Below are 25028 nucleotides of genomic sequence, written 5' to 3'. Positions count from 1 at the left end.
CATATAGTTATTTTCTTTTCTCTGTGATTTCCACCTTCATATTTTAAACATTTTTACTATGTTAGCCCTCATATTATTTACAGAGGACCGACACATACTGTATTCACAGTTCGGTTTTCACTATTTGCACTAGGGTTTGCACCCTATTTTTAATTTTCCTTTGATATTTTATAACTCTCTTTTCAATATGGCTGCTATTTGGAAAGGGAAAATAATTGAATAAAAAACAACAATAAGAAAATGATGTCCCCCACATATACACGCCCCCCATCAATGTTCCCTCAAAATTTTCATGTCTGAGCAGACACACAAGCTCCCTGAGCACACTGAGAACCACTGTGAGCAACATCAGATGTGTACGCTTTGGCCACACAACAGTATCATGCCTGTTCAAAACTTTGGATCGTTGCAAGGTACATGGCTTGTTAAAAGAATGAAATTACAGCAGCAATTTTTATTTGTTTACTTTTAATATAATTGATTTGGCCCACTTAAAATGAAAAATACAAAAATGTCGTTGTTCATAAGATGTGTACGATGTTATATGTGAGTCCTGCTATAACCATAGGAAGAGTCCTGCAACATAATGAACAACCACAATGGGAGTATATCAAACTCCTATGTTAAAACTGTTCAGACAATAAGGTCACACAAGATTCCTATTCTCCTTTTCTAAGCAGCTATACAGGACAGGTAAAAAAAAAAATCTCACTCAGTTTCACCGCTTGTTCTTCTATTTGCACATACTGTACTCTGACAGCCATTCCATCTTAAAAGAACCACATTTCTTTTTTACTTTGGCTTGATGAGCGTATTGTCGCAATTCCTCTAGCCATGATAAGGGGTTAGCATTTGCGTCTCTACTCCGCTGCACAGTTGTTGGCTAGCTAACCTGCAAGGCACCTATGGGCTGTGAACTGTGAGCTAAGTGAACTGTGTCACATTATTGGCTAGACATCTGTTGCTCATTGAGTTACGTTGCACAATGGTACAGAAAACCTTCCGAATATCAGCACAGAAGCTCACTTTTCACTCATTATTATTCTCTGCATCCACCCAGGTCATGCACCTCACAACTGTATATAATCGTTGGTGTAGTAACCCACCAATGGGAGCGTTGCGGTGCCATATTAAAGGCACCAATAAGAGCGTCGCGTTGGCGTATAGAATGCACCAATTGGAGCATCACATTGCCGTATCGAACGCACCAATAAGAGCGTGGCGTTGGCGTATGGAATGCACCAATTGGAGCGTCGCGTTGCCGTATCGAACGCACCAATAGGAGTGTCGTGCTGTGCTATATTTCTGTTGAATTTTATTTTGTGCGCTGCATCGATTTTCTTGCGCGCTAAGTTTGCGCAAGCAGTGCGCGATTTCACACGCGCGCAGCTTAGAGGGAACATTGCCCCCATTCCACTTTTTCGGCACACCTCACAACACACACACTGATTCTCACCGTTCCGACTTTGACCAAATAACTCTGTTTATTCTAAATGGCAAAAACATTAAAATGCTCTTATTTTAAAATTTTAAATATTAGTTAGCTGGGATAGGCTCCAGCACCTCCGTGACCCTCTTGAGGAAAAGCGGCATGGAAAATGAATGAATGAATAATACAAATATTTTAAAATGTATCTCATCCTAAATTTTTTTAAAAATCCAATTCACTTCATTTGCACATCAAAAAATGAAGGAAATCAAAGCGCACAAAAGTCATACTCAGTTTTTGCAAAAAAACATGGTTCCACCAAAATTTGACCCAAAAATATCTCCATTGATTTACAATTAAGCCATTCATTTCCAATAGAGGAAAAAATGACCTGGCATCAACAGGGAGTGACCTGGAAAAGCCCCGAAACCTAAAAAAAAAAAAAAAAAGGGGGGGGGGGGGGGGCACCCGGGGGGGCCCACCCAAAATTAACTCATTGCCTGCCATTAGCAAAGATAGAAATCCAATTAATTTAAGCTGGGAGAACTGCCTGTGAATACTCATCTTTCAGTGCCATTGATGGTGCAGGACGTCCAGTCTATTCAGGATTGGACAGCAGTAACGTCCAACCTATTTAGAATTGCACATCTAGCGCCGTCAATGGCAGCCATTGAGTTAACAAGAAGCAAACCCGAAATGCATCAAAATTGACTAAAAGTCCTCAAAAATCTACACGGAGTTATCCATAGGAGAGTAGAGCATTTCCACACAATTTCTCCAGAAATTGCATTTTCTACCAATACAAGTGTAATTTAGTATCACAGTGCATTATCCGACCAGCGGTGTAGATCCAATGTTGTCGTCACCACCCACAGAGCAAGATGAGGAGTTCACGCTGACGGAAATTACCGCCTCATCCTCTCCATCCCCGGACTCATTCTCACCGGCCCGCTCCGTCCACTCGGGTGCTGTGTCGTCAGCCTCGCCTGCGGCCGAAGCCTCACCCGAGTACCCGTCCAGCACAGGTAACAAATTAGTTTTAGAGTTGAATCAGCACTTATAATTAGGTACAGAGTGTGAGTACTTTTGTGAGTACTTTTGCCACCTCTGTGTATGTGTCTGGCAGGCGCCGTTCAGTCATATACGTGGTCCCTTACATACACAGTGACAACAGCGGGCGGTTCCGTGCCTGACGCCGGCCAGCAGCTGTCCTGCATGAGGAGCAACGGCGGCGCCGCTGGTACGCCGCCGCCGCCCTCCTCCTCCTCCTCCTCCGCTCATCGGCTGCCCGTCTATGCCCACAGAGAGGAGCATGGGTAATTAGTCACGCATTTCAGTTCTGTCTGAACTGAGACTAAATCACCCTACCCCCATATTTTCAGATACACTGGCAGCTACAACTACGGCAGCTATGCCAACCAGCATCCTCACGCCATCCAGAGTCAGTACCCGGGCCTCAGCCACGATGGCTCTATCCCGGCACCGTTACACTACTCCGCCTACCACCGCTCATCTGCGCAGGTCAGTCTGAACTCTTTAGCCGCTTTCAGATATAAATACTAGGGGGTGTAAATCACCAATTTCATAACCGTACAATACATCATCAATTATTTTGACACAACACAACTTTTTTCTAGAGTCCAATACTCTAAAAATCTGATACCGATATCAAACCAATATAGGCGGTCGTAGACTTAACATATTATTGCTAATTGTATTGTGATGCCCCACTGGATGCTTGAATAATGATAAATGTAACAACTTCAAGGTTTTCCAAATAAACATTCTGTGAAAAATAAGAGAACAATTTCAACTGAAGTTATGGAAAAAAGGCCTATATTGAACCACTATATTTATCTTTGAAATCGAAATGGTGGAAACATCAATTTTTTAGATCAAGTGCAAAATGTCAATAAGGCACTGCCATATCACATATGGCTCACTCTGTGTTTCTGGCTCAAATTTACAACAAAGGCACACAGCCTCAGCCCAGTCAATGAGGTATGTAAGGAGTTTATAATTCATCATCTTCAATCATTTATTTATTTTTCTCAGAATGAATGCAAATGGTCTACTTGCATAACAAATCCCAGCATCTTAGTTTGGAGACATCTAATGGTCAATAAGCAAGTGCTGTGCTAAGCTGTGATCATTCCTTGTCCAAAGGCAGAAGGCTACTACATTCACATTGGAGGCCACATGCAAAATCGTTAATAAAAAAACGATGTCGATATTATTCAATATAATTTTAAAATGCCTTTATCGGTTATCAGCTACCTGACAATACTGCACAACTCTAGTTTAAAAAAAATATATATATTTTTTTTAAATTAACCCTTTCAGAGACAGTGGTCGCTAAAATGGACAGGTATTCAAAAGTTGGCATTAAGACCATTAAGAGTAATTTTCATCATTAAAAAAACAAATTTTATCATGAGATTTATTATTATTTTGATTTATGGATAGTTATAAATGAATTTATAAATTGATACAATGTTAATAAAAACAAAATGAATGAAATAAAAATGAATAAAAACGGAAATAAATTCTGGTTATGGCCCCAAGTAACACTTTTAAGTACATTTAATTCATTGCATGTACTGTGAAGACAGAAGTCCAATTCATTTAAACTTGGAGTACTGGCTGGAATGGTCATCTTTCAGTGCCATTGACAGAACTAGATAGGCAATCCATTTCGACTGGGGCGGGAGGGGGTGTAAATGAATGTTTGTTCACTGGCCCCTCCAAGTCAAAATGGATTGGACATACAGTAATCACTTGCTACTTCGCGCTTCAAACTTCGTGCCCTCAGTCCATCGCGGATTTTTTTTTCAATTAAAAAAAAAGTTAAAAAAAAAACAACAAAAAAAACAAATGAGCTTTCCCGAGCCGATCGCGTAGTCTCACTCTCCCTCCCTCCCTCCCTCCCTCCCTCCCTGCTCTTTGTTTGTTAGCCCTGGAGTTGCTTTTTAAAGTTAACGATGTTGACAGACGTTTAATGTTTGAAGTTCGCTCCTTTGGCATGATCAAAGTGCCACATGAGTAAATCATCATTTAACTTGTTAAACAGTTGCTGTGGCAACTCATTGTCTGTAAGTGAGCAGTGGAGTGGAGTGAGTGGACTCACTCAATGAAGCATTTAATAAAGCCAAGCATTGTTCTACTACTTGTTTAAAAATAATTCGGTGGGACAGTAACATGTTTAAAACGTATCATAATTATGACATTTAAACTGCTTAAAAATCATTTATTAATATATACTTTTTTTTTTTTAATTATGCTTTGGGGGAAAAAAGGTAAACCTGTCTTAAATGTATCTCTTTCCAATGCTAAATCTGAATAAATACACTGAACACACACTCCCTGGGGGAGTGTGCTACTTCGCCGTATTTCACTTATCGCGGCGGGTTCTGGTCCCCATTAACCGCGAAAAATGAGGGATCACTGTATAGCGCTGTCAATGGCAGCCAGTGAGTTACAAGAGGGCCCTGTAAAAACAACAACAAAAAAATCACAATTTGTGCATCAAAGGGTTAAAAAGACAATTCGATTTCGATTCAAGAGTCTCTAATCGATGTAATATGATATTACCGTAATTTTCAGAGTATATTCTGTTTTTCTCTCACTCGGAACAGTGCGGCTTATACTAGTAGTTCAGTGTGTCCTATATTAGGACAAATACAGTTTTTTTTAAATTTGGTTGGTGCATCGTATTGTCAGAAAATTACAGTATCTGCACATTAACCGCAATAAGTTACATTTCACCAAAAGCAATAACATATACACACACCCTAAAATCAAGCAGCTCTCAGACGTTGATGTCTTTCATTTTGCCATCTTAATTGTTTCTGTTATTTGCCCCCTGCTTGCAAAAAGTTGTTGTTCTGTGTTGCGTTGGAGAAGAATAAGGAAATCACGTCTCACAATTTGTATCTCCCTACGAAGCGGAAACAGCTGTCCATGCATGTATTACTAAAATATTGTTATTCAATGCTCTCTTTTCAGCTGGTAGACCCCCCTGCTCTGCCCTTTGACTCCCCCGCAGTGACTGTCTTTTTCCAATCGCTCATAATGGGGCCGACTGTGGTGTTTATATGTTAACGTGAACACTTACTTCCCTTTTATTAAGACGCGTTTGGGGTTAAATCTGGCACAATGCTGGCGCTTTGTTGGGACTTTGTGTAATGTCGGAAATATGGTGGATACAGAGTGCGCTGTTTGGCATCTGTCACCATGGAAACGCAGCAAAAAGTGTTTTTTTTTTTTTTTTTTTTTTTATACTGCTGTATGAGTTGACAAACTGCTACTCATGTTACGCTTTTGGCCGCTGTTGACGGCGATCGATGTCCAATCCATTTTGACGGGGAGGTTTGGCAGCGATCATTCGCTGCAAGCCTCTCCCAGCTTTTGGGTTTTCTCATTCACTTTAAAGTTCCAGCCCTGTTCTCTAACTAACACAGGTGTCTGCGGGCCAGATTTGGCCCGCTTCATTATTTTGTGTAGCCTGCGAAATATGGAGGTAGTGTCTTTATTTTCTTTATTTTTCATTTAAAAAAAAAAAAAGCTGCTTCAAACAAAATATATATTTTCAATCAAAGAAAAAAAATGTAAATGCAAAAATAATTTTGAGACTCGAAAAAATGCATTTGAACAGACTCAAAAGATGCATTTGAACACTGTTTCGTTGAAGTTTTTTTGATTGAAGTAATGTAGTTTTGTGTTTGGACCACGATTTGGGTAGGACATTTGTGTCTTTATAATTTAATCAAAAAATAAGTTGCTTAAAAAAATATTTTCAAAAGAAAAATCACTTCTATCAAAAAAAAAAAAAAGTTTTTTCATTTATTGAAAAAATGTTTTTGAATGCAAAAAAATATTTAAGACTCAAAATTTGCATTTGAACGTTTAATTTTTAATTGAAAATGTTTTCCTTGATTGAAGCAATCATTTTTGTATTGGGACCTGTTATGGGTAGGACATTTGTGTCTAAATCATTCAATCCCCCAAAAGAGTTGCTTCCATCAAAAAATAATATTTTAATATAAAAAAAAAAACTCATATGCAAAAATACAACCACACGCCCCCAAAAAATAACATTGATTTTTTTTTCTTTTTTTTTCTTTTTTTTTTTTTTGGATAGAAGTAAAAAAAAAAAAACTTTCTTTTATTGAAGTGAAAAAAGTTTTGAACTCGCTTTTTTTTTTTTTTTTTTTTTTTTTTTTTGGGGGATTGAATCATATTGACACAGATGTTGTGCTTCGCTTTTAGTCAGACATGTTTGAGTGACAAGTGGCAACACCAATGGCGGTTTTCTGAAAAGCATGAAAAAGCAAAGATCTTGGTCGCAGCCGACCAACCAGCCAGCCGGTTGATTGAAGCAACTTTTTTTTGGATTGAATAATAAAGACACAAATCTAGATCCAAAGCGAAAGTAAATCGAATGCATCGACTTAATTTTTCTTGGTAAAATTCAAATTAAATAATATTGAAAATTTCAGAGAATATTTCATTTTTATTTTTTAATTTGACTTTTTTTTTTTTTTTTTTACGTATTTTTCAACATTTTTATATTTAATATCTTTATACCGTATTTTCAGATAGTCATGTAAGTCGTATAAGTATATTTCGCACCAGTCAAAAATGAAGTCGCAATGAAGTAAAAGTAGAATTTCTGGGAGTTCATTTTATTTAATCAGAGACCAAGCACAAGCATTTTACATAATAGTTGTAATAAACTTGAGAACAAAGTGCTAAATAAGTATGTGTTGACATGTTAGCAGTTATATAGATAACGATAAATAAACTAAAGTCGCGATCTCCCTCGAAATTAGTACCAAACCCATTCAAGGCTTCATCTTCAGTATAACTTTTGAACAACTGCACCAACTTGAAGTAGAGGGCACGTCTCGATTATAAGTATCAATATATACAGTAAGTCACAACTGTTGCAGGCCCAGCCAAACTATGGAAAAAAAAAAAGTATGAGTCATAGTCCGGAAAATACAGTAATTAAAAAAACCAAGAATATTTACTGTTTTTCCTTTTTTGTTTTTCAAATATTGTTTAGAAATAATATCTAAAACAATATTTACAGTTATTTTAATTTTTTAATATAAAAGATGTAAATTTGAGAAATTAATCTAAAAATAAGTAGGAAAATTTGCTATTCACAGGCTCAAGAAAGAGGATTTGGACATGTCTCGAAATGATTAATCGACTATTAAAATAGTTGTCCATTCATTTGATAACTTGTAGTTGTCGATTTTACAGGGCAGCCCGAGGAGGAGATCATAACTATGATTTGTTTGACACACCTGTTCTAACCAGTGTTGTTCATAACGGCGTTAGAGTAGAACGGCGTTATTTTTGAAGGCTTGCGTTACTACAATTTGGGTGAATGAGGCGGGAGACACATAGAGAGCAGAGCAGGAGGGGGGAGGAGGGAAGGGGGTTGTGACGCTGTTGCAAACGCGACACTAAGTGGCTTGGAGCGTTAGCATAGCATTTGCGTTCTCACTAGCATTAGCATTTAGCATGGCAACATTTTTTAACTTTTTTTTTTTTTTACATAGATATCGTGGCGTTCAGGTGGGTACAATTAATTGAAAATAATGTTTTCCTGTTCAGTATGCATTATCATCACCAAGTGGGCGTTGTCCTTGTATATGCTACGAAATAATAATAATAATTTATCTTTTATTACCAAAAATAGTCACTTGCCCTAAACTTGTCTTGAATGACATATCCATAAACCTTGTGTGATTTCGTTTTATGAAAAAAACTAGAGCAAAGATTGAAGAGGGAAGAGATTCAGAACCTCACCTGCATATTGAAAGATATATCTACATATACTAGTATATATTAGGGGTATGACGGGACACACAAGTCACGGTTCAGTATGTACCTCAGTGTGGGGGTCATGGTTTGGGGCGGGTTCAGCACAACAGGAAAAACAAAAAGGCTTTTTTCTCACAGCATTTGAAAGTTAAAGTTTGTATACCATTACACTCTTATATTGGTGATAGGGCTGTCAAACGATTAAAAATTTTAATCGAGTTAATTACAGCTTAAAAATTAATTAATCTTAATTAATCGCAATTCAAATCATCTATAAAATATGCCATATTTTTCTGTAAATTATATATATATATATTCTGTAAAATAATTTGTTGGAATGGAAAGATAAGACACAAGATGGATATATCCAGTGGGGAGAACAAGTATTTGATACACTGCCAATAGGAAAACCCATTGGCAGTGTATCAAATACTTGTTCTCCCCACTGTACATTCAACATACGGTACATAAGGACTGTAGTGGGTATTTCACTCTACTGTCATTTAAATCTGTCTATGCTGTCCTCACTCCGAAGCGTCTACTTTTTCCAACGCTAGACAGCTAGTGAACGACGCCTTAATAATCAGACTTCTTCCTTTTTCATCTGATTTATTAATAAAATAGCCTCAAACCATTAGACCGTCATAAAACTACAAAAATAAAAGTACACAAGCATTGCATTAGCAACAACGTTAGCTTAGCACGCTATACAGGTTCACTAAACATAAACAAAAAAAGCGTCTCATACAAAAAATAGAACATTTCGCTTACTAACATAATATGTACATTCTTTACAACAACCATACTTACGGACAAATCTTGTCCAAGGATCATATAAGCACAACATTACAACGTAGGCGTCAGCCCCAGACGTCGTGCAGCCATATTGAACTGGCAAGAAATAGATAAACCATGTCGCAAAGCGACCACAAGAGTTCGCTGTTAGACAGCACAAAAAGCCTTGCTGTAAACTTAGACAGTGAACAAAAGATCCAACTTGGACATCAACTGATACAATGAACCCACTCAAATTGAAAATATGTGAAATTCCATGGCAATCAATGACTTTTGAATGATGTGGAAAAAAAACAACAACAAAAATGATAAGAACTGGACTGTAACACAAACATGCTTGACTGTGCGTCCCGGGCTGTTGGGGGATGGGTATCGATAAGCATTTGCTTTTTCCCGGCTTTCCTTTGTCTGTCATCGTCTTTCTTTCGGGCAAATTCCACACTCTGACAATGATTATGATGATGATGACAATGACAATAAATTCATTCAAATTCATTCATAACATGAAAAGTAACGTTTGTTACTTTGCCGAGTGACTAATTACTCTTTCGTTTAGGTAACTGAGTTACTTTTTGGCAGAAGTAATTTGTAACTGTCACTAATTACATTTTAAAAGGCAGATTAACAACACTGATTGTAACTTCTCTTGTCCCTGCTCCCGCAGTACCAGTTCAACGGTCAGATGTCTCGCATGGATCCGTGTCTGATGAGCGGCACCCCACGACTCCACCCGGCGCCTGTGGCCCCCCGCTGGCCAGATATGTCCTCGGTCAACGGCTGCTACGCCAGCCCGCCTATGCATTCGTCCCGCTACGCCACATCAGCCGACGTTTACTCGCCTTTGGTGCCCCGTAGGAACTCCGAGTACGAGCACTCGCAGCATTTCCCCGGCTTTGCCTACATAAACGGTGAAGCCGCCGCCACCGGTTGGGCCAAGTAGCCTGGGGAAACACTTTGAACTGTAAAGGACATCATCACTCAGTCAAGGTGTGAGGACAACCCAGCAGCAAAATCATCCGACGCTGCCGCCAAGCTGTGCCTTTGTTTTCAGGAATGTCCGCCTCTGCCAGTTAGCCCGCCATGTCCGAAATGATATGAGAAGTTCGCGCCGAGCTCTCGAGCGCACGCACAGCAGCACTGCCTTAACAGTCTCCCAAAAAAATGAGCCTAAACATCACAGAAAGCGACTTCCTGTGATCCACGCCTGAAGCTCAAAAACGTGTGTATTCTGTGTTTTTTTTGTGTGATAAAATCTATATATATTCTATGTATTTTCTGTAACTATGTAACATGGTGTATCGTTTGCTTTCTATGGTACTCGGTTGTTCTGTTTTGTAAGATGATTAGTACATTAACATTGGGTTGTGTGTTTTTATAATGCACTCAATCGCTACTGAGGACCTATTACCCTATGGGTATTTATAAAAAAAAAATCAATAATGAAAGATGAAAGGAAATTATGAAAGTGTACAGTAACATTGTCAATGCAAGCACTGGAAAAGCATGCGTGGTGAACGTCGCAGTTGAAAGGGAGAATGTTGCCACATAAAGGATTTCATTATGTTTTACTGCTGACTCCCTTTTGTTTTATTTCTTAGCAATATTTTTCCCAATGAATCCAAAGAAATGTATTTTCGTGATCATGAAGCCACGACTGAATGATGGCAATTATTTCATTATCATTATATACTGTATTTATTTTAACATTTGCAAGTTCAAGAGAAAATTATTCACATACTGGTGAAAAAGTGGGTAATTTGTTTGAAGTCTGAAAATTTTCTACAGTGTTTATTCTTAAAATGAAATTATTAATATTACCGTATTTTTCGGACTATTTATCGCACCTGAGTATAACCAGAAAAAAATGCACAAAGAAAAGGGAAAAAAACATAACGGAACTTTCGGACTATAAGTCGATATTTTGTTTTACACTCATTTTGAATCTTGCGTCTTATAGTCCAGTGCGGCTTATTTGTTGATTTATTTGGGTTAATAGGTAACACTTTATTTGACAGTGGCATCATAATATTGTCATAAGACTGTCATAATTATGACACTGACTTGAGCATTAATGAATGCTTATGACAGATGTCATTAAATGTCATCCGGTAAATTTTGTCACTAACTCTAATGTCCAGTTTGGATGTTTTACATCCGTTCAAAAGTGAGATAATTTGCCAGATGACACAAAATGAGATGACACTTGTGAGCATCCATTAATGCTCATGAGTGTCATGTCATAATTATGACAGTCTTATCACAGTCTCATGACGTGACGTACACAAGAAAGGCTGTCCGGTTCATCAGACCATAGGACATGGTTCCAGTAATCCATGTGCTTTGTTGACATGTCTTCAGCAAACTGCTTTCCTGTGTACCGTCTTCAGAAGAGGCTTCCTGCTGGGGTGACAGCCATGCACACCAATATGATGTAGAGTGCGGCGTATGGTCTGAGCACTAACAGGCTGACCCCCCACCTCTTCAATCTCTGCAGCAATGCTGACAGCACTCCTGTAACGAGTCACATGACATTTTGGAGGGAAAATGACAAGCAGTACTCAATTTGGACATTTAGGGATGTACGCAGAGGCGTAGCAAGGGTCCCCGGGGGCCCCAGGCAACATGGGGCCCTTTGAGCATTTGCAAGTAAGGGGGGCAGTTGGACTTGGAGCAATAGCATATTTAAAGGGGAACTGAAGAGCTTTTCAGATTTCGCTCTTAAGTGTTTTACTCAGTTGAATTGTATTAAATGCGTCATTCGCTCTCTCAAAAAGTCACATAAAAAAAATAATAATAATTGACCGCGTAGTTTTTGAGTAGCAACGAGGGACGCGCCGTCCTGCCGACCCCTACCTCGTGACGTAACTTCCAGGAAGCCTCGCCACCACTCTGAACACGGAAATATAGCACCACGCTATCCTCGCCATATATTGCAAACATTTTCTGGGTTTTACTCGCGGGATTCGTCATGCCATCTCTATGTGTAGCGATATGAATTACTCACAGGAAGACTCGAGACTCTAGGAGTGGTCCAAAAAAAAACTTCTGCAAAGGTTTGGACCGTTTTTGTTAGCATGCATACAGGTCCCCAATCGGCTCATTGTTTTCATCATTTCAGCCACGACAGCTTTGAAAACCTACAACAATGCAACCTTGGTTTTCCAAAGACATAAGTAGAACATTAATGGCTTTTTTTTTTTTTATAAACGAGGGGGACTCCTACTGCCAGTTTGTTGAAGTGCGACATTTTTTTTTTTTTTTTTTTTGCTGTTGGCCTGTCATAAGTAGATAGGTTGGCTGACATGTCGTCTACTCATCTATACCTATATCACCTATATCAATAGGTGTTATGTAAATTCAAATGTCCCCAGCACCAAATAGGTCCTTGGCTCGTTTTTTATATTTCAACATCAAGGTCTGCCTATTTGAAGAGGGAACAATAGCATCAAATAGATGCTGCTATGACTGGGGCATTATTATTTGATCACCAAGAAATTATTATTAAATTAAAATTGGGATTCATCCAATATTTTCATGCTGCTGTGATTTTTTTTTTCCTCCAGGAAGCCAAACATAAAAAATTAAGTGGCGGAAACCCTCAACACGATGAAAAAAGCGTTGCAAGTCAGTTGCCACCCAGTTTCCCAAAATCAAGAGAGAGTGGGTCGAGTCATATAATGACCGAAGTGATGCGGTGTCCAGCGATGACGACTGAAGAGATCCTATGAGGCCTGCCAGATGCTGAATTTCTTCCGTCTGCGACATCAGATGACGATGATTTAGGAGAAATAAATGTAGCAAATTTTGATATGAAATCATAAACTAGTCATATATAGTACACATTTTTTAAAAGAAAAATCAAGTTACCTTCATATTTTAATGATAATGCATTATCTTTGTATAGAGAACACTTCATGCTACAGAAAAGAGTAAATACATATTTCCCACTGCCATTATCATTTTTCAATGTTGCGCTAGTCCGTTGCTATCCTAACTTTGTGTTGCTTACTAAAATTATGCTCTTTGATGTGTGCCGTTGTGTGCTTGGTATAACATGTTGTGTCACAATCTGACAACGAAAGCTAATGCTGATTCAACATAAACCTGGTATCATTTATTATTGCGGCCTATTGAATATTTTTTCAGAATGTAATATAATTACAATATATTATATACCAATAGAATACATTAAACAGTCAACAAAATGTGTCAATGTTGTTAACAATTTATGGTTTTATTTTTTTAATGAAATTCATGCCCCTGTCAGTGCTTCAGCCTCCGCAAGTTTGGCTCTCACGTCTGGGATCTCCTGATGACACAGGCATACTCTTGGAAGGGTAATTACTTGACGGTTTACAGCAACACCTGGAAAATAAAATGGTTTTGTCATTTATTTTGAAATATCAATAACATATCATTCATTTAGCCACATTTGGGCTAGCTTTATCATATTTAGATCGGTAGGAGCTGTCCCATTACCTAAAATCCAGTTTTGGCTATGTGTAGAGCATTCATTTAGCCACATTTGGGCTAGCTTTATCATATTTAGATCGGTAGGAGCTGTCCCATTACCTAATATCCAGTTTTAGCTATGTGTAGAGCATTCATTTAGCCACATTTGGGCTAGCTTTATCATATTTAGATCGGTAGGAGCTGTCCCATTACCTAATATCCAGTTTTAGCTATGTGTAGAGCATGGAAAATTATACAACCGTGTAATCGCATTCTAATAAAAAAATCACGATGCTGGATTTACCACTCACTCTCCCGTTCGTGAAGTGTCGAGCTGTCAATTGGCGTCATGACGCCATCTGCTGTGTCAAGTAAATCGCCGTCATCTGACGCCTCAGGTTCAAACATGTAGGGATTAATTGTAGTTCATCTTTCCTGGGAGCCTTTGCCATCGGTAGCGTCACGAAAGAGCGATCCTGAATGGTTACCTTTGGTGGAAATATCACTTGACATCGTTGTTGCTGCTATGTTAGCTGTGGGTAGTCTTCTGTTGCCTACGTCACACTTCTGGGTTTGCGAAGGGACCATTAACGGAGTGCAAAAAAACTAAAAAAACGCAAATTATCCTTACAATTACGTGTTGATAATGTCATGGTTGTTTTGACGAACTTGTCCCAAGTTTATATTCATAAAATTACACCAAAATCCGGAAAGGTCTTCAGTTCCCCTTTAATAAAACTCTAATAACACCTCGCACTTATAGAGCGCTTTTTAGGACACTTAAAGTGCTCCCTCCCCCAATTGCATTATTCATTCACTTCACACTATTCTTAATTATTTACACACATTTGCCTTAATAAACAAAATGTACTTCAGATTATTATTATTATTGTGCTTAGTACACATACCTTTACACATACCGTATTCTACTGACTAGCTGGTAAGTTATATTGCTTTTACTTAATAAGGATAACATTCTGGCACAGAAGTGAATCATGTAACATCTTATCAGTATGGCTGATCAGTGTGTATGGTGATTCTAAACACTGATTTAATGTTCTAGGTAACATCTTTATGTATGAAGAAACGCTAGCATGCTGCAATGCTGTTAGCAAACGCTAACAAGCTAGTTACAACAAGTCAAGGCAGTTAATTGGTTTAGGACATAAAAATACTACTACTTACTACTACTAGTCTGCAGTGCTTCGACTACATTAGGACAAAACTACAGTAACATAGTACACTCACCGCTGTCTTGCTTCCTTTTCTCCTCTTCTGCTTTTTTTTCTTTTTCATTTCCAGACAGATAACTTCTCTTCATTTTGCCAATTAAAAAAAGGCCCAATCGCCGCCCACTCTCACTGAGTCACGTGACACACATACATATTTGCGCAGTAAAATGAACACGAGGGGGGGGTGGGGGGTTCGAGTGCGCGTTGCGTGCGGTCATCTTGGCCATAAAAGTAGCGAAAACTAAGCACTTTACACTCATATGGATGTACAACATCATTTTAAGATGCTAAACTAACACCTTCCCTCTTAAAGCAAATGTGCAATGCGAATATAATGTAAAGAATGCTCTCCTCGAGTGGGATCAACAAGCCGACGTAACAGGAAAAACACAAAATGGTCACGCTGATAACGGCTCTAACTTATCATAAGAACTTTATGGCATGAAGAGGAAATACTTACATTCGTTCATGGACGCACAGATTAATCCTCTAACAGGTGGGGTGGCCATCCTCTGCCCGAAATGCGCAGCTTACGCCTATTCTCGTTCTCACAATATGCAGCGCTTGTGACGTAGGACAATAACAAGACTGGTTGCTATGGGAACGTACGCAGCGGCATACCGCATACCCAAGGAACCTTGCTAAAAGGAGTATTAAAATTGCTAATAAAATCGTTTAGGATTATTTTAGATGCACATATGTTATATTTTTCTTATAGAGTATTCACCGAGGAGTACGATAGACCTATTAATAGACTTTCTTGGAAAAATCACTATTTCTTTAAGTAGTCACATGAATAATGAGCTGGCCTGTGAAAACCAAGGACTACTCGTGTCACTCTTTGCACATACATGCAGTGTTAAAACTGATTGGACTTGCCTAAACATGTATGCTAATTGGGACTGATAACGGAATTGATAGATAATCTGCCAAATGATTCCATGGTATTGAATCATTCTCAATACTTGTAGCTACAACAGTGCGGTGAAGCTGAGTGTGTTCAATCTTTGTGAGCCAAATCTGTTGGTCCTCTGGGGGCCCTAGGCAATCGCCTGCGTATGTCTAATGGATGCTACGCCTCTGGATGTACGTAGTTACTAAGGGGTGTACTCACGTTTGTTGCCAAGGGTTTAGATATTAATGCCTATAGCTTGAGTTATTTTGAGGGGAAAATTATTTATTTATTATATAAGATGCACACAGACTACTTTTCATTGTGTCACAGTGTCATTTTGTCAGTGTTGTCCCATGAAAAGATATATTTAAATATCCGCAGAAATGCGAGGGGTGTACACTCTTTTGTGATACACTGTATTAAGAGTTATTCAGATAACTATAACATAAAGACCATGCTAACACTCTAACTCTTGCGATTTAGTGTGAAAATGACGTGAAATAAATAATAAAATGCAATAATTTCACACATAAGTCGCACCCTTGGCCAAACTATGAAAAAAACTATGACTTATAGTCCGAAAAATACAGTAATTTGAGGTTAGGTTTCCTCGATGGAATACAGCGAGAAAAAAAAATTCACTGTATTCCCCCAATTTTCTGCAAAAGCCGCGAAAAACGAAGGAATACAGCGAAAACATTTTCACTGTATTCCCCTGCTTTTCTGCGAAAAATGAGGGAATACAGCGAAAAAAAAAATTTCACTACATTCCCCGCTTTTCCGTGAAAAATGAAGGAATACAGCGAAAAAAAATCTGTTTTTTGCAGAAAAGCGGGGAATACAGTGAACATTTTTTTCGCCGTATTCCTTTGTTTTTCGCGGAAAAGCGGGAGAATACATTTTTTTTCACTTTGTTCCTTCGTTTTTATCTTTTTTCGCGGTTTCTATGGAAAAGCGGGATAATACAGGGAATTTTTTTCGCTGTATTCCTTCATTTTTCACGGATATGCGGGGGAAAACTGAATTTTTTTTTGCTGTATTCCCTCATTTTTCGCGTTTTTAGTGGAAAAGCGGTGAATATAGGGGATTTTTTTCACTGTAATCCCCCGTTTTTCACGTTTTTTTACAAAACGCGGATGAATACTGTGAAAAGAATTTTCTTTGTATTCCTTCGTTTTTTACAGTTTTGGGTCAACTTGAGCAACAGTGCCAAATTTCGTGGCTCTATAAGCTGCCTAAGTCCATGAAAAAAAACTGCTTTCTTTTAATGGCGAACATAGAGTCATCATGGCAACAGACATTGACATGTGGACATGGGCCTTAAAATGTAGTATTACAAAAGGTCTTGTAACTACAATAATCAAACGGAAAAGAACCGGAAATGTACAAGTAAAAGAGTGAATTTCTGTTGCCACTAGTTGGCGCTGAAGAGTTGATGCAAATGACCCCTACAGGACCCATCAGAGTACGACCCTCAGCAAGCACTGGAAGTTGCGAGACAAAATGGCAACGGTCATTGTCACTTTCCTGTTTCCTGTCCTCAGCTTCAACGAAACCTTAATATTTTTCATCAGGCACCTGAACACATGTCTTAAGGTTCCTCTGATGCAGATTTGAAGACAACCGATTTCTTTCCCTTGGAAGAAGAGCCTGTCTCATAAAAAAGGCCGTTTCCTGTTCCCACTAGGGGGTGCCAGGCCTAATGGGTATATATTTCAATGCAGTCGTGTTCAGGCTGGGATACCTTTCATACATGGCAGATATGAAAAAGACTGCACCTTGTATCGGGGAGTTACTAGTCATTTACTGAATATGGCGTGTTGCTATAAAAATAGCCGACTTTGGCATCCCGCCCAGGTAAGACCCGTGAATGAAAACTCACCATTTTGATAACTTAAGATCTCATATGTCTCATGAACAGTCTCACCAATTTTGAGGACGATCCAACTAACTCGCTCGGCGCCAAGGTTTCAAATGTGCACCTTGCAAATCGATAAAAATGTCATATTCAATCCAAAACAACTGATTTCCTGTTGAGTTTGGACTTTTTGGAGCAGTTTTGCACAGCGTATCAACTCCCCAAATTATCTTTCTACTTTGAACAAACCTAAGTAGTTGGGGCTCAGCTCCTAATTAAATAGAATGTGTTTTTATGTGTTCTGTTTGTGTATTTAAAATCATTTAGGAAATTATTATCTTATAGAATTTAATTGTATTTAATTTAATTTAATAGGAGGAAGAAAATTATAGAATAGATTTAAACAAACGAAAAAGCCAAGAATGAACTACGACCAGCCGGCTTCCTTTACTGGTTAACTAGGAACTTACAACCATAAATCCGAATTGTAATTATCGACAAAAAAAAAAAAAAACAGAAAAACGAAATCAGGCTCCCAGGATCGATGCGTATAAATCCCTAGAATAAAACTACCAAATTTCATTCTGATCTGTTAATGAATAACAGAGGAGTGGCAATTTTAGTGTCCCAAGGAGAAGAAAAAGAACAAGTAAAGCGAGAACTTGAGACCTTCTTCTGGAATGTCTAATGACAAAGTAAAAAAATAAATAAAAGAATGTTTACCATTTATTAAAAATGTAAATATATTTTCTGTTTTTTGTCCTTTAAAATCAATTTCTATTGATAGTAAAAAATAAGCGCTTTTTTTATAATCTGAAGATTGTGAATTAATATGTCTCCATTTATGTTATTCTTAGAGCTGTCAAATGATTAAAAATTTTAATCGAGTTAATCACAGCTTTAAAATTAATTATTCGTAATTAATCGCAATTCAAACCATCTATAAAATATGCCATATTTTCTGTAAATTATTGTTGGAATGGAAAGATACAGACACAAGACGTATATATTCAACATACTGTACATAAGCACTGTATTTGTTTATTATAACAAATCAACAAGATGGCATGGCATTAACATTCTGTTAAAGCGATCCATGGATAGAAAGACTTGTAGTTCTTAAAAGATAAATGTTAGTACAAGTTATAGAAATTTTATATTAAAACCCCTCTTAATGTTTTCGTTTTAATAAAATTTGTAAAATTTTCAATCAAAAAATAAACTAGTAGCTCGCCATTGTTGAGGTCAATAATTACACAATGCTCAGGTGCTTTTCTAATAAGAATAAAAAAGTATATTTGTATCTTGTTTGAAAAAGATGAGAAATATTTTTGTTGGAGTCAGTAAATTATAATAAAATAAAGAGTCCTAAATTTTGTTCTATGTTATGAATTTAAGAATTATAATATTAATAAAATTACATGATTTTGTATATTTATTCCAAAATCGGGAAATATACATTTAAAAGTGAATTGAGGAAGCTGAGTAAATACAAATTAATTATACTTAAGTAAATTTTTCTGGTGAAAATACAGTACATGCTTCTTCAAAAATTTCTTCAAAAGTCCCCTTTCACTTCAATACCTTGAACGCTAAATGATAAATGTTACAAAACACATTTTGAGATCTTCAATTCTTGGCGTGGACCCAAAGTGACCAAACTGCGGGGGGTTGGGTTGGGTCACGCTGCAGAAAACAATGACTTTACCAGAAAAAGAATGTCTACAGAGTTGGAGGTCACTGCACATCAGTCCCGTAACCCTTCAACCCCTGACCCCCCACTGAGGTCTGCATTTATTGGAACATTGATCCTCTGTGTCGTTATGTGTGCGGTGTAAAGAAATCCGAAGCTTTGAATGCAATCGCATAAAAGAAGTCCACCCTGGATTGGTTCAATCATCTGACCCTGAGTCTCAATACCAATAACCTCTGTTGTAGCGATAACGACAATCGTGCATGACACGATACATACAATGAATCTTTAATCCGGATCTATTTGCAAGTTACACTTGAATGCAAAGGTAATTTTTGTCTTTACTATTCGAACATTTTCTATACCTCTTCCTGTTTGAAAGATGAGGGGCGAAATGAAGTCAATTTTGAACGAAAGGCTGTTAAACCCTAGACTGGTCGACAGGACGGACAATCACTCAGTTGAAAAATGTATGTACTTATATGCAGGGGCGGAACTTAGGGGGTTGCTGGGGGTGCGGCCACACCTGGGTCTCTAACCCTTAGATGCATAAGTGGGTCAAAAATGACCCGGTGAGGCTGTTTTTTCTTGAAATATGTTCGTAATGAAAAATTGTCATCATTTCATTCCAGGTATTCCTCAAAAAAAGCATGTTTTGATAGAATGTTATTTACATTTTTAACTTTACATTTGAAGAAATTATAGATTTTGTATCACTACCCAAAGCTTCCACAAGTGAGTCAAAAATGACCCACATGTGGTGGTCCTAGCCCACACTCCCCTCTACTGGCTTTTATTGTTGTTACACTTCCTGTTTTATGTGGCATGAGCTCAACCTTGGCAGACCTGGGAGTGCACCTGCAGCTCATCACAATCAACTCTGCTTTTAAGGAGCGGCCTGGGCAGCAAGCAGGTGCCAGATGATTCTGCCAGTCACCATTGGTACATCGGCCAACTCAAGTCTGTGGTCTTTTGACTCTTGTTTTTGAAAGGTTCATTGATTTTATCTTTTGCCTTCAGGACACTCACCCAGCCAGGCCTCCTGACAGAACAACGCCGCCTGCCACAGTCACAACCTGGATCATCAACCCTTCCAGCCACTCCACACCTTGCATGTCTTTAATAAATACCATTTCACTCTACTTCAGCTTCCGGGTCGCACTTTGGTCCGCATCGCCTTCGCCTAGCCTGCCCTAACATAATCATCTGGCCACTAAAAATGGACCAAGCGACCGCTGACACCTTCCAGGAGGCCCTCGGACACCAGGGAATCATGCTGGGCAAGCATGAGCAAGTACTATGTAGCCTTGGGGAAATACTCAGGACAATTGCCATGGACTTGCAGCAGGTCAAGAAACAGCTCTCCCCGCCATCCAGGGCCGGTTCTACTGAATCCGTGAGTAGTCCGACAGGTGGCCTACCGAGCCCCCCTCAGCCGAACGTATTCATTCCAACCCCTGAATGTTATTCGGGGGAGTTGGGCTCTTGCAGTCGTTTTTTGCTCAATTGCAATCTAGTGTTTAATATGCAGCCTTCTAGTTATGCTTCTGATGCCGCCAGGGTTGCTTTTTGCATTAATCTGTGAAGGGGAAAGGCTGGTCAGTGGGCGACGGCACTTTGGGAGAGAAACTCGCCTATGTTAAATACTTTTGAGGCCTTTTCCAGGGAACTCCGCAGGGTATTTGATCACCCTGTTCGTGGGAGAGAGGCCAGAAACCGCCTCTTCTCCCTCCAGCAGGGTTCTAAATCAGTGGCAGACTTTTCAGTCGCGTTTCGTATTTTGGCCGCAGAAAGTGGCTGGGACGAGCTTGCCTTGGTCTCAATTTTCTCACGCAATTTGGCAGACGATATCAAGGACATACTAGCAACACAGGATGAACCTTCCACCCTAGAAGAGCTAATTACCCTAGCTATAAAAATAGATAATCGCCTCAGGGAACGTAGGAGGGAGAAAGCAAACAAATCATGTCCATTCCCGCCACTCGCGTCACCATCGGCTGGTGCAGTCAACCCACCCCGTGATGCCACTCCGACACTGACACTCCCTTCTCCTTTGGAGGAGCCCACGCACCTTGGGCGAACCCAGTTAGCTCCGGACGAGCGCCGCCAAGATAACCCTTGCTCTTACTGCAGACAAACTGGACACTATGCGATCTCCTGCTCAGCACGGTCACAAGACAGGGCTCACCAGGGAAAGAGCGCGCTAGTAAGCCTAAAGTCCTCAGATCCTCGCCTTCTGTCACGACTCGTACTCCCTGCTAGCATCTCCCATGATTTGGACGCTAAGCCACTTCAGGTTCTCATTGATTCAGGTGCTGACGACAGTTTCATGGACGAAAGCTTTGCAAACAAAGCCAAAATCCCTCTCGAACCCCTCAGTGCCCCGAAAGTAGTAGAAGCCGTGGACGGTAGAAAGCTGTTTTCGGTAACCCATCGCACCATCCCTCTCATGCTCAAGGTCTCGGGAAATCATCATGAACTAATTCAATTGTTTATTATCTCCTCACCAGTAGCACATGTCATCCTTGGTCTCCCCTGGCTAAAACACCACAACCCAAACATCAACTGGACGGAGGGAAAGATCGTGGGATGGAGCAATCGCTGCCACTTGGAATGTCTTGGCTCGGCGCACCCACTTGGTAGACCGGTAAGAAAGCCAACCTGTCTGCCAGTGCCTCCTGACCTCACCAATGTGCCCCCTGAATACCATGACCTGGCTACAGTGTTCAGCAAGGACCTCGCCCACACTCTGCCTCCCCATCGCCCCTATGACTGTGCAATTGATCTCCTGCCAGGGGCTCCCCTTCCATCGAGCAGACTCTACAACATATCCGGTCCTGAAAGAGCAGCCATGGAAGAATACATCAGAGACTCTTTGGCTTCTGGTATCATACGCCCCTCTTCATCTCCAGTCGGTGCCGGTTTTTTCTTTGTGGAGAAAAAGGATTCCACTCTCCGCCCCTGCATTGATTACCACAGCCTAAACCAAATAACAATAAAGGATAAGTACCCTTTGCCTCTAATTGACCCTTCTTTTGAGCCCTTCAGTCATGCCAGGTTCTTTACCAAGCTGGATCTCCGAACTGCATATCACCTCGTCCGAATTCGTGAGGGGGACGAATGGAAGACTGCGTTCAACACTCCCCTAGGTCATTTTGAATACCTAGTAATGCCCTTTGGTCTAACAAATGCCCCCGCTGTATTTCAAAGACTCATGAACGACCTGTTCAGAGACATTCTGAATCGCTTTGTGTTTATTTACCTTGACGATATACTTGTTTTCCCGTTCCCTAGAGGACCATCGCCATCACGTCAGGATGGTCCTGCAGCGACTTTTGGAGAACCGGCTTTACGTCAAACCAGTGAAGTGCGAGTTCCACGTGTCATCAGTGAGCTTTTTGGGCTACATCATCGCCCAGGGCCAACTCCAACCAGACCCGATAAAGATAAAGGCAGTCGTTGACTGGCCTACTCCCATTACCCGTAAAGAGCTGCAGAGATTCTTGGGTTTTGCCAATTTCTATCGTCGCTTCATTAGGGACTACAGCAAGGTGGCACTCCCTCTGACCCAACTCACTTCCACCAAACACCCCTTTGCCTGGTCTGAAGCCGCAGGTAACGCCTTTTCACGTTTGAAGTCCCTCTTCACCTCTGCCCCTATCCTCAAACACCCAGACACCTCACGCCAATTTGTGGTGGAAGTGGATGCATCCGACGCTGGGGTAGGGGCTATTTTGTCCCAGCGGGATCCCACTACCCAGAAATTGCATCCATGTGCCTTTTTTTCCCGGCGGCTGAGCCCTGCCGAGAGAAATTATGATGTGGGCAACCGCGAATTGCTGGCGGTTGTTTTGGCCCTGCAAGAATGGCGTCACTGGCTGGAAGGTGCTAAGATCCCTTTCTTAATCTGGACAGATCACAAGAACCTCTCGTACATCCAATCCGCACAGCGTCTTAACCCCCGACAAGCCCGATGGTCACTGTTTCTTGCCCGGTTCAATTTTACACTTTCATACCGCCCAGGTTCACGCAATGGTAAAGCTGATGCACTATCACGGTTACATTCTCCAAATCTGGACACAGAAGACCCTGGGCCCATTCTCCCCTCGGCCTGCGTGGTCGGTGCAGCTAGATGGGAGATCACATCACTGGTCAGGGAAGCTCAAAAGGCGGATCCAGATCCAGGAAACGGTCCCCCAAACCGCCTATATGTCCCATCTGGCGTGCGGTCTCAAGTCCTGGAATGGGGCCATTCGTCCAAGCTAACCTGCCACCCTGGTATCCATAGGACCCTCGGTTTCCTCCAACAATCGTTCTGGTGGCCTGGTATGGCCAAAGATACCCGCAACTTTGTCAATGCCTGCACTGTCTGTGCTCGAGGGAAGGCCTCCCATCAGCCACCCACTGGTCTGTTACGCCCTCTCCCTGTTCCCAGTCGACCTTGGTCCCACATCGCAGTTGATTTTGTAACCGGTCTTCCTCCCTCTGAAGGTAACACAGTTATACTTACCGTTATCGATCATTTTTCAAAGTCCGTTCACTATGTTCCCCTTCCCAAACTACCCTCTGCTCTTGAAACTGCAAATCTCTTGGTCAAGCATGTTTTCAGGCTTCATGGCATCCCCTTAGACATCGTTTCAGACCGTGGTCCCCAGTTCTCCTCGGTGGTGTGGAGAGAGTTCTGCAAGGCGGTGGGTGCGATAGCCAGTCTCTCTTCGGGATACCATCCCCAGACCAACGGCCAGACAGAAAGGGCAAACCAGGACCTAGAAGCTGCTCTGCGTTGTATTACCGCCCACCATCCGGTCTCCTGGAGCACTTTCCTTCCTTGGGTTGAGTATGCCCATAATTCACTCATCTGCTCGGCCACTGGTATGTCCCCTTTCATGGCTTGTAATGGATTTGAGCCTCCATTGTTCCCAGAGCAGGAAAAGGAGATAGCCGTTCCTGCTGTGAAGGACCATGTCAGCAGGATTAGGGAAATCTGGAAGACTGTAAGGGCTGCCCTCGCTCGCACCGCTGAGAAAAACAAGAGACTGGCCGATCGCCATCGTTCACCAGCCCCAGAATACAAGGTGGGACAGGAGGTCTGGCTGTCCGCCCGGGACCTCCCCCTGCAGGTAGAGTCACGCAAACTGGCCCCCCGCTTCGTGGGCCCGTACAAAATAGCAAAGATCATCAACCCATCTGCCGTTCGGTTGGACCTCCCGGCATCCATGAATGTCCACCCCACCTTTCACGTTTCCCTTCTCAAGCCAGTTTCCTCCAGTGACCTGTGTCCTCCTGCCGTTGCACCTCCCCCGCCCCTTCTCATTGATGGCCACCCCGCTTTTGCAGTCTCTAGGATTCTTGATGTCCGGCCTCGCGGCCGTGGATTCCAGTTCCTGGTGGACTGGGTGGGCTATGGCCCTGAGGAGAGGTCATGGATTTCTCGTAGCCTCATTCTGGACCCGTCCCTCTTGCGGGACTTCTATGCCGCCAACCCTGGAAAGCCGGGCAGGCCGCCCGGTGGCGTCCGTTGAGGGGGGGTACTGTGGTGGTCCTAGCCCACACTCCCCTCTACTGGCTTTTATTGTTGTTACACTTCCTGTTTTATGTGGCATGAGCTCAACCTTGGCAGACCTGGGAGTGCACCTGCAGCTCATCACAATCAACTCTGCTTTTAAGGAGCGGCCTGGGCAGCAAGCAGGTGCCAGATGATTCTGCCAGTCACCATTGGTACATCGGCCAACTCAAGTCTGTGGTCTTTTGACTCTTGTTTTTGAAAGGTTCATTGATTTTATCTTTTGCCTTCAGGACACTCACCCAGCCAGGCCTCCTGACAGAACAACGCCGCC

At 40.9% G+C, this 25028-nt stretch overlaps 1 protein-coding gene and 1 long non-coding RNA gene across 3 annotated transcripts in view; one reads left to right on the top strand and one right to left on the bottom strand.

Annotated features, from left to right (window-relative positions):
• Window positions 1-10659, top strand: part of rfx4 (regulatory factor X, 4) — a 65822-nt gene extending 55163 nt beyond the window's left edge. Inside the window, exons 15-18 of one of the 2 annotated variants that reach the window (XM_057835685.1) lie at window positions 2305-2454; window positions 2595-2745; window positions 2812-2950; window positions 9726-10659. In XM_057835685.1, the coding sequence (XP_057691668.1) occupies window positions 2305-2454; window positions 2595-2745; window positions 2812-2950; window positions 9726-10001 (716 nt within the window). In that variant the 3' untranslated portion in view covers window positions 10002-10659. Of the gene's footprint in view, window positions 1-2304; window positions 2455-2555; window positions 2746-2811; window positions 2951-9725 lie in introns of both variants that reach the window. The other variant, XM_057835684.1, reaches the window with a different exon arrangement.
• Window positions 10660-13274: 2615 nt separating this feature from the next.
• On the bottom strand, window positions 13275-14059 carry LOC130916622 (uncharacterized). The gene is made up of 2 exons (XR_009063316.1): window positions 13818-14059; window positions 13275-13426 (listed from the first exon to the last, which is right to left on the bottom strand). It is a non-coding gene; the product is annotated as an uncharacterized LOC130916622 (long non-coding RNA).
• Window positions 14060-25028: the final 10969 nt, after the last annotated feature.

This window comes from Corythoichthys intestinalis, chromosome 5, assembly GCF_030265065.1.
Source record: "Corythoichthys intestinalis isolate RoL2023-P3 chromosome 5, ASM3026506v1, whole genome shotgun sequence".
Classification (NCBI taxonomy): Eukaryota; Metazoa; Chordata; class Actinopteri; order Syngnathiformes; family Syngnathidae; genus Corythoichthys; species Corythoichthys intestinalis.
The sequence above is the reverse complement of the archived record's forward strand: the minus strand, read 5'-3'. Positions and strand labels throughout refer to the sequence as shown.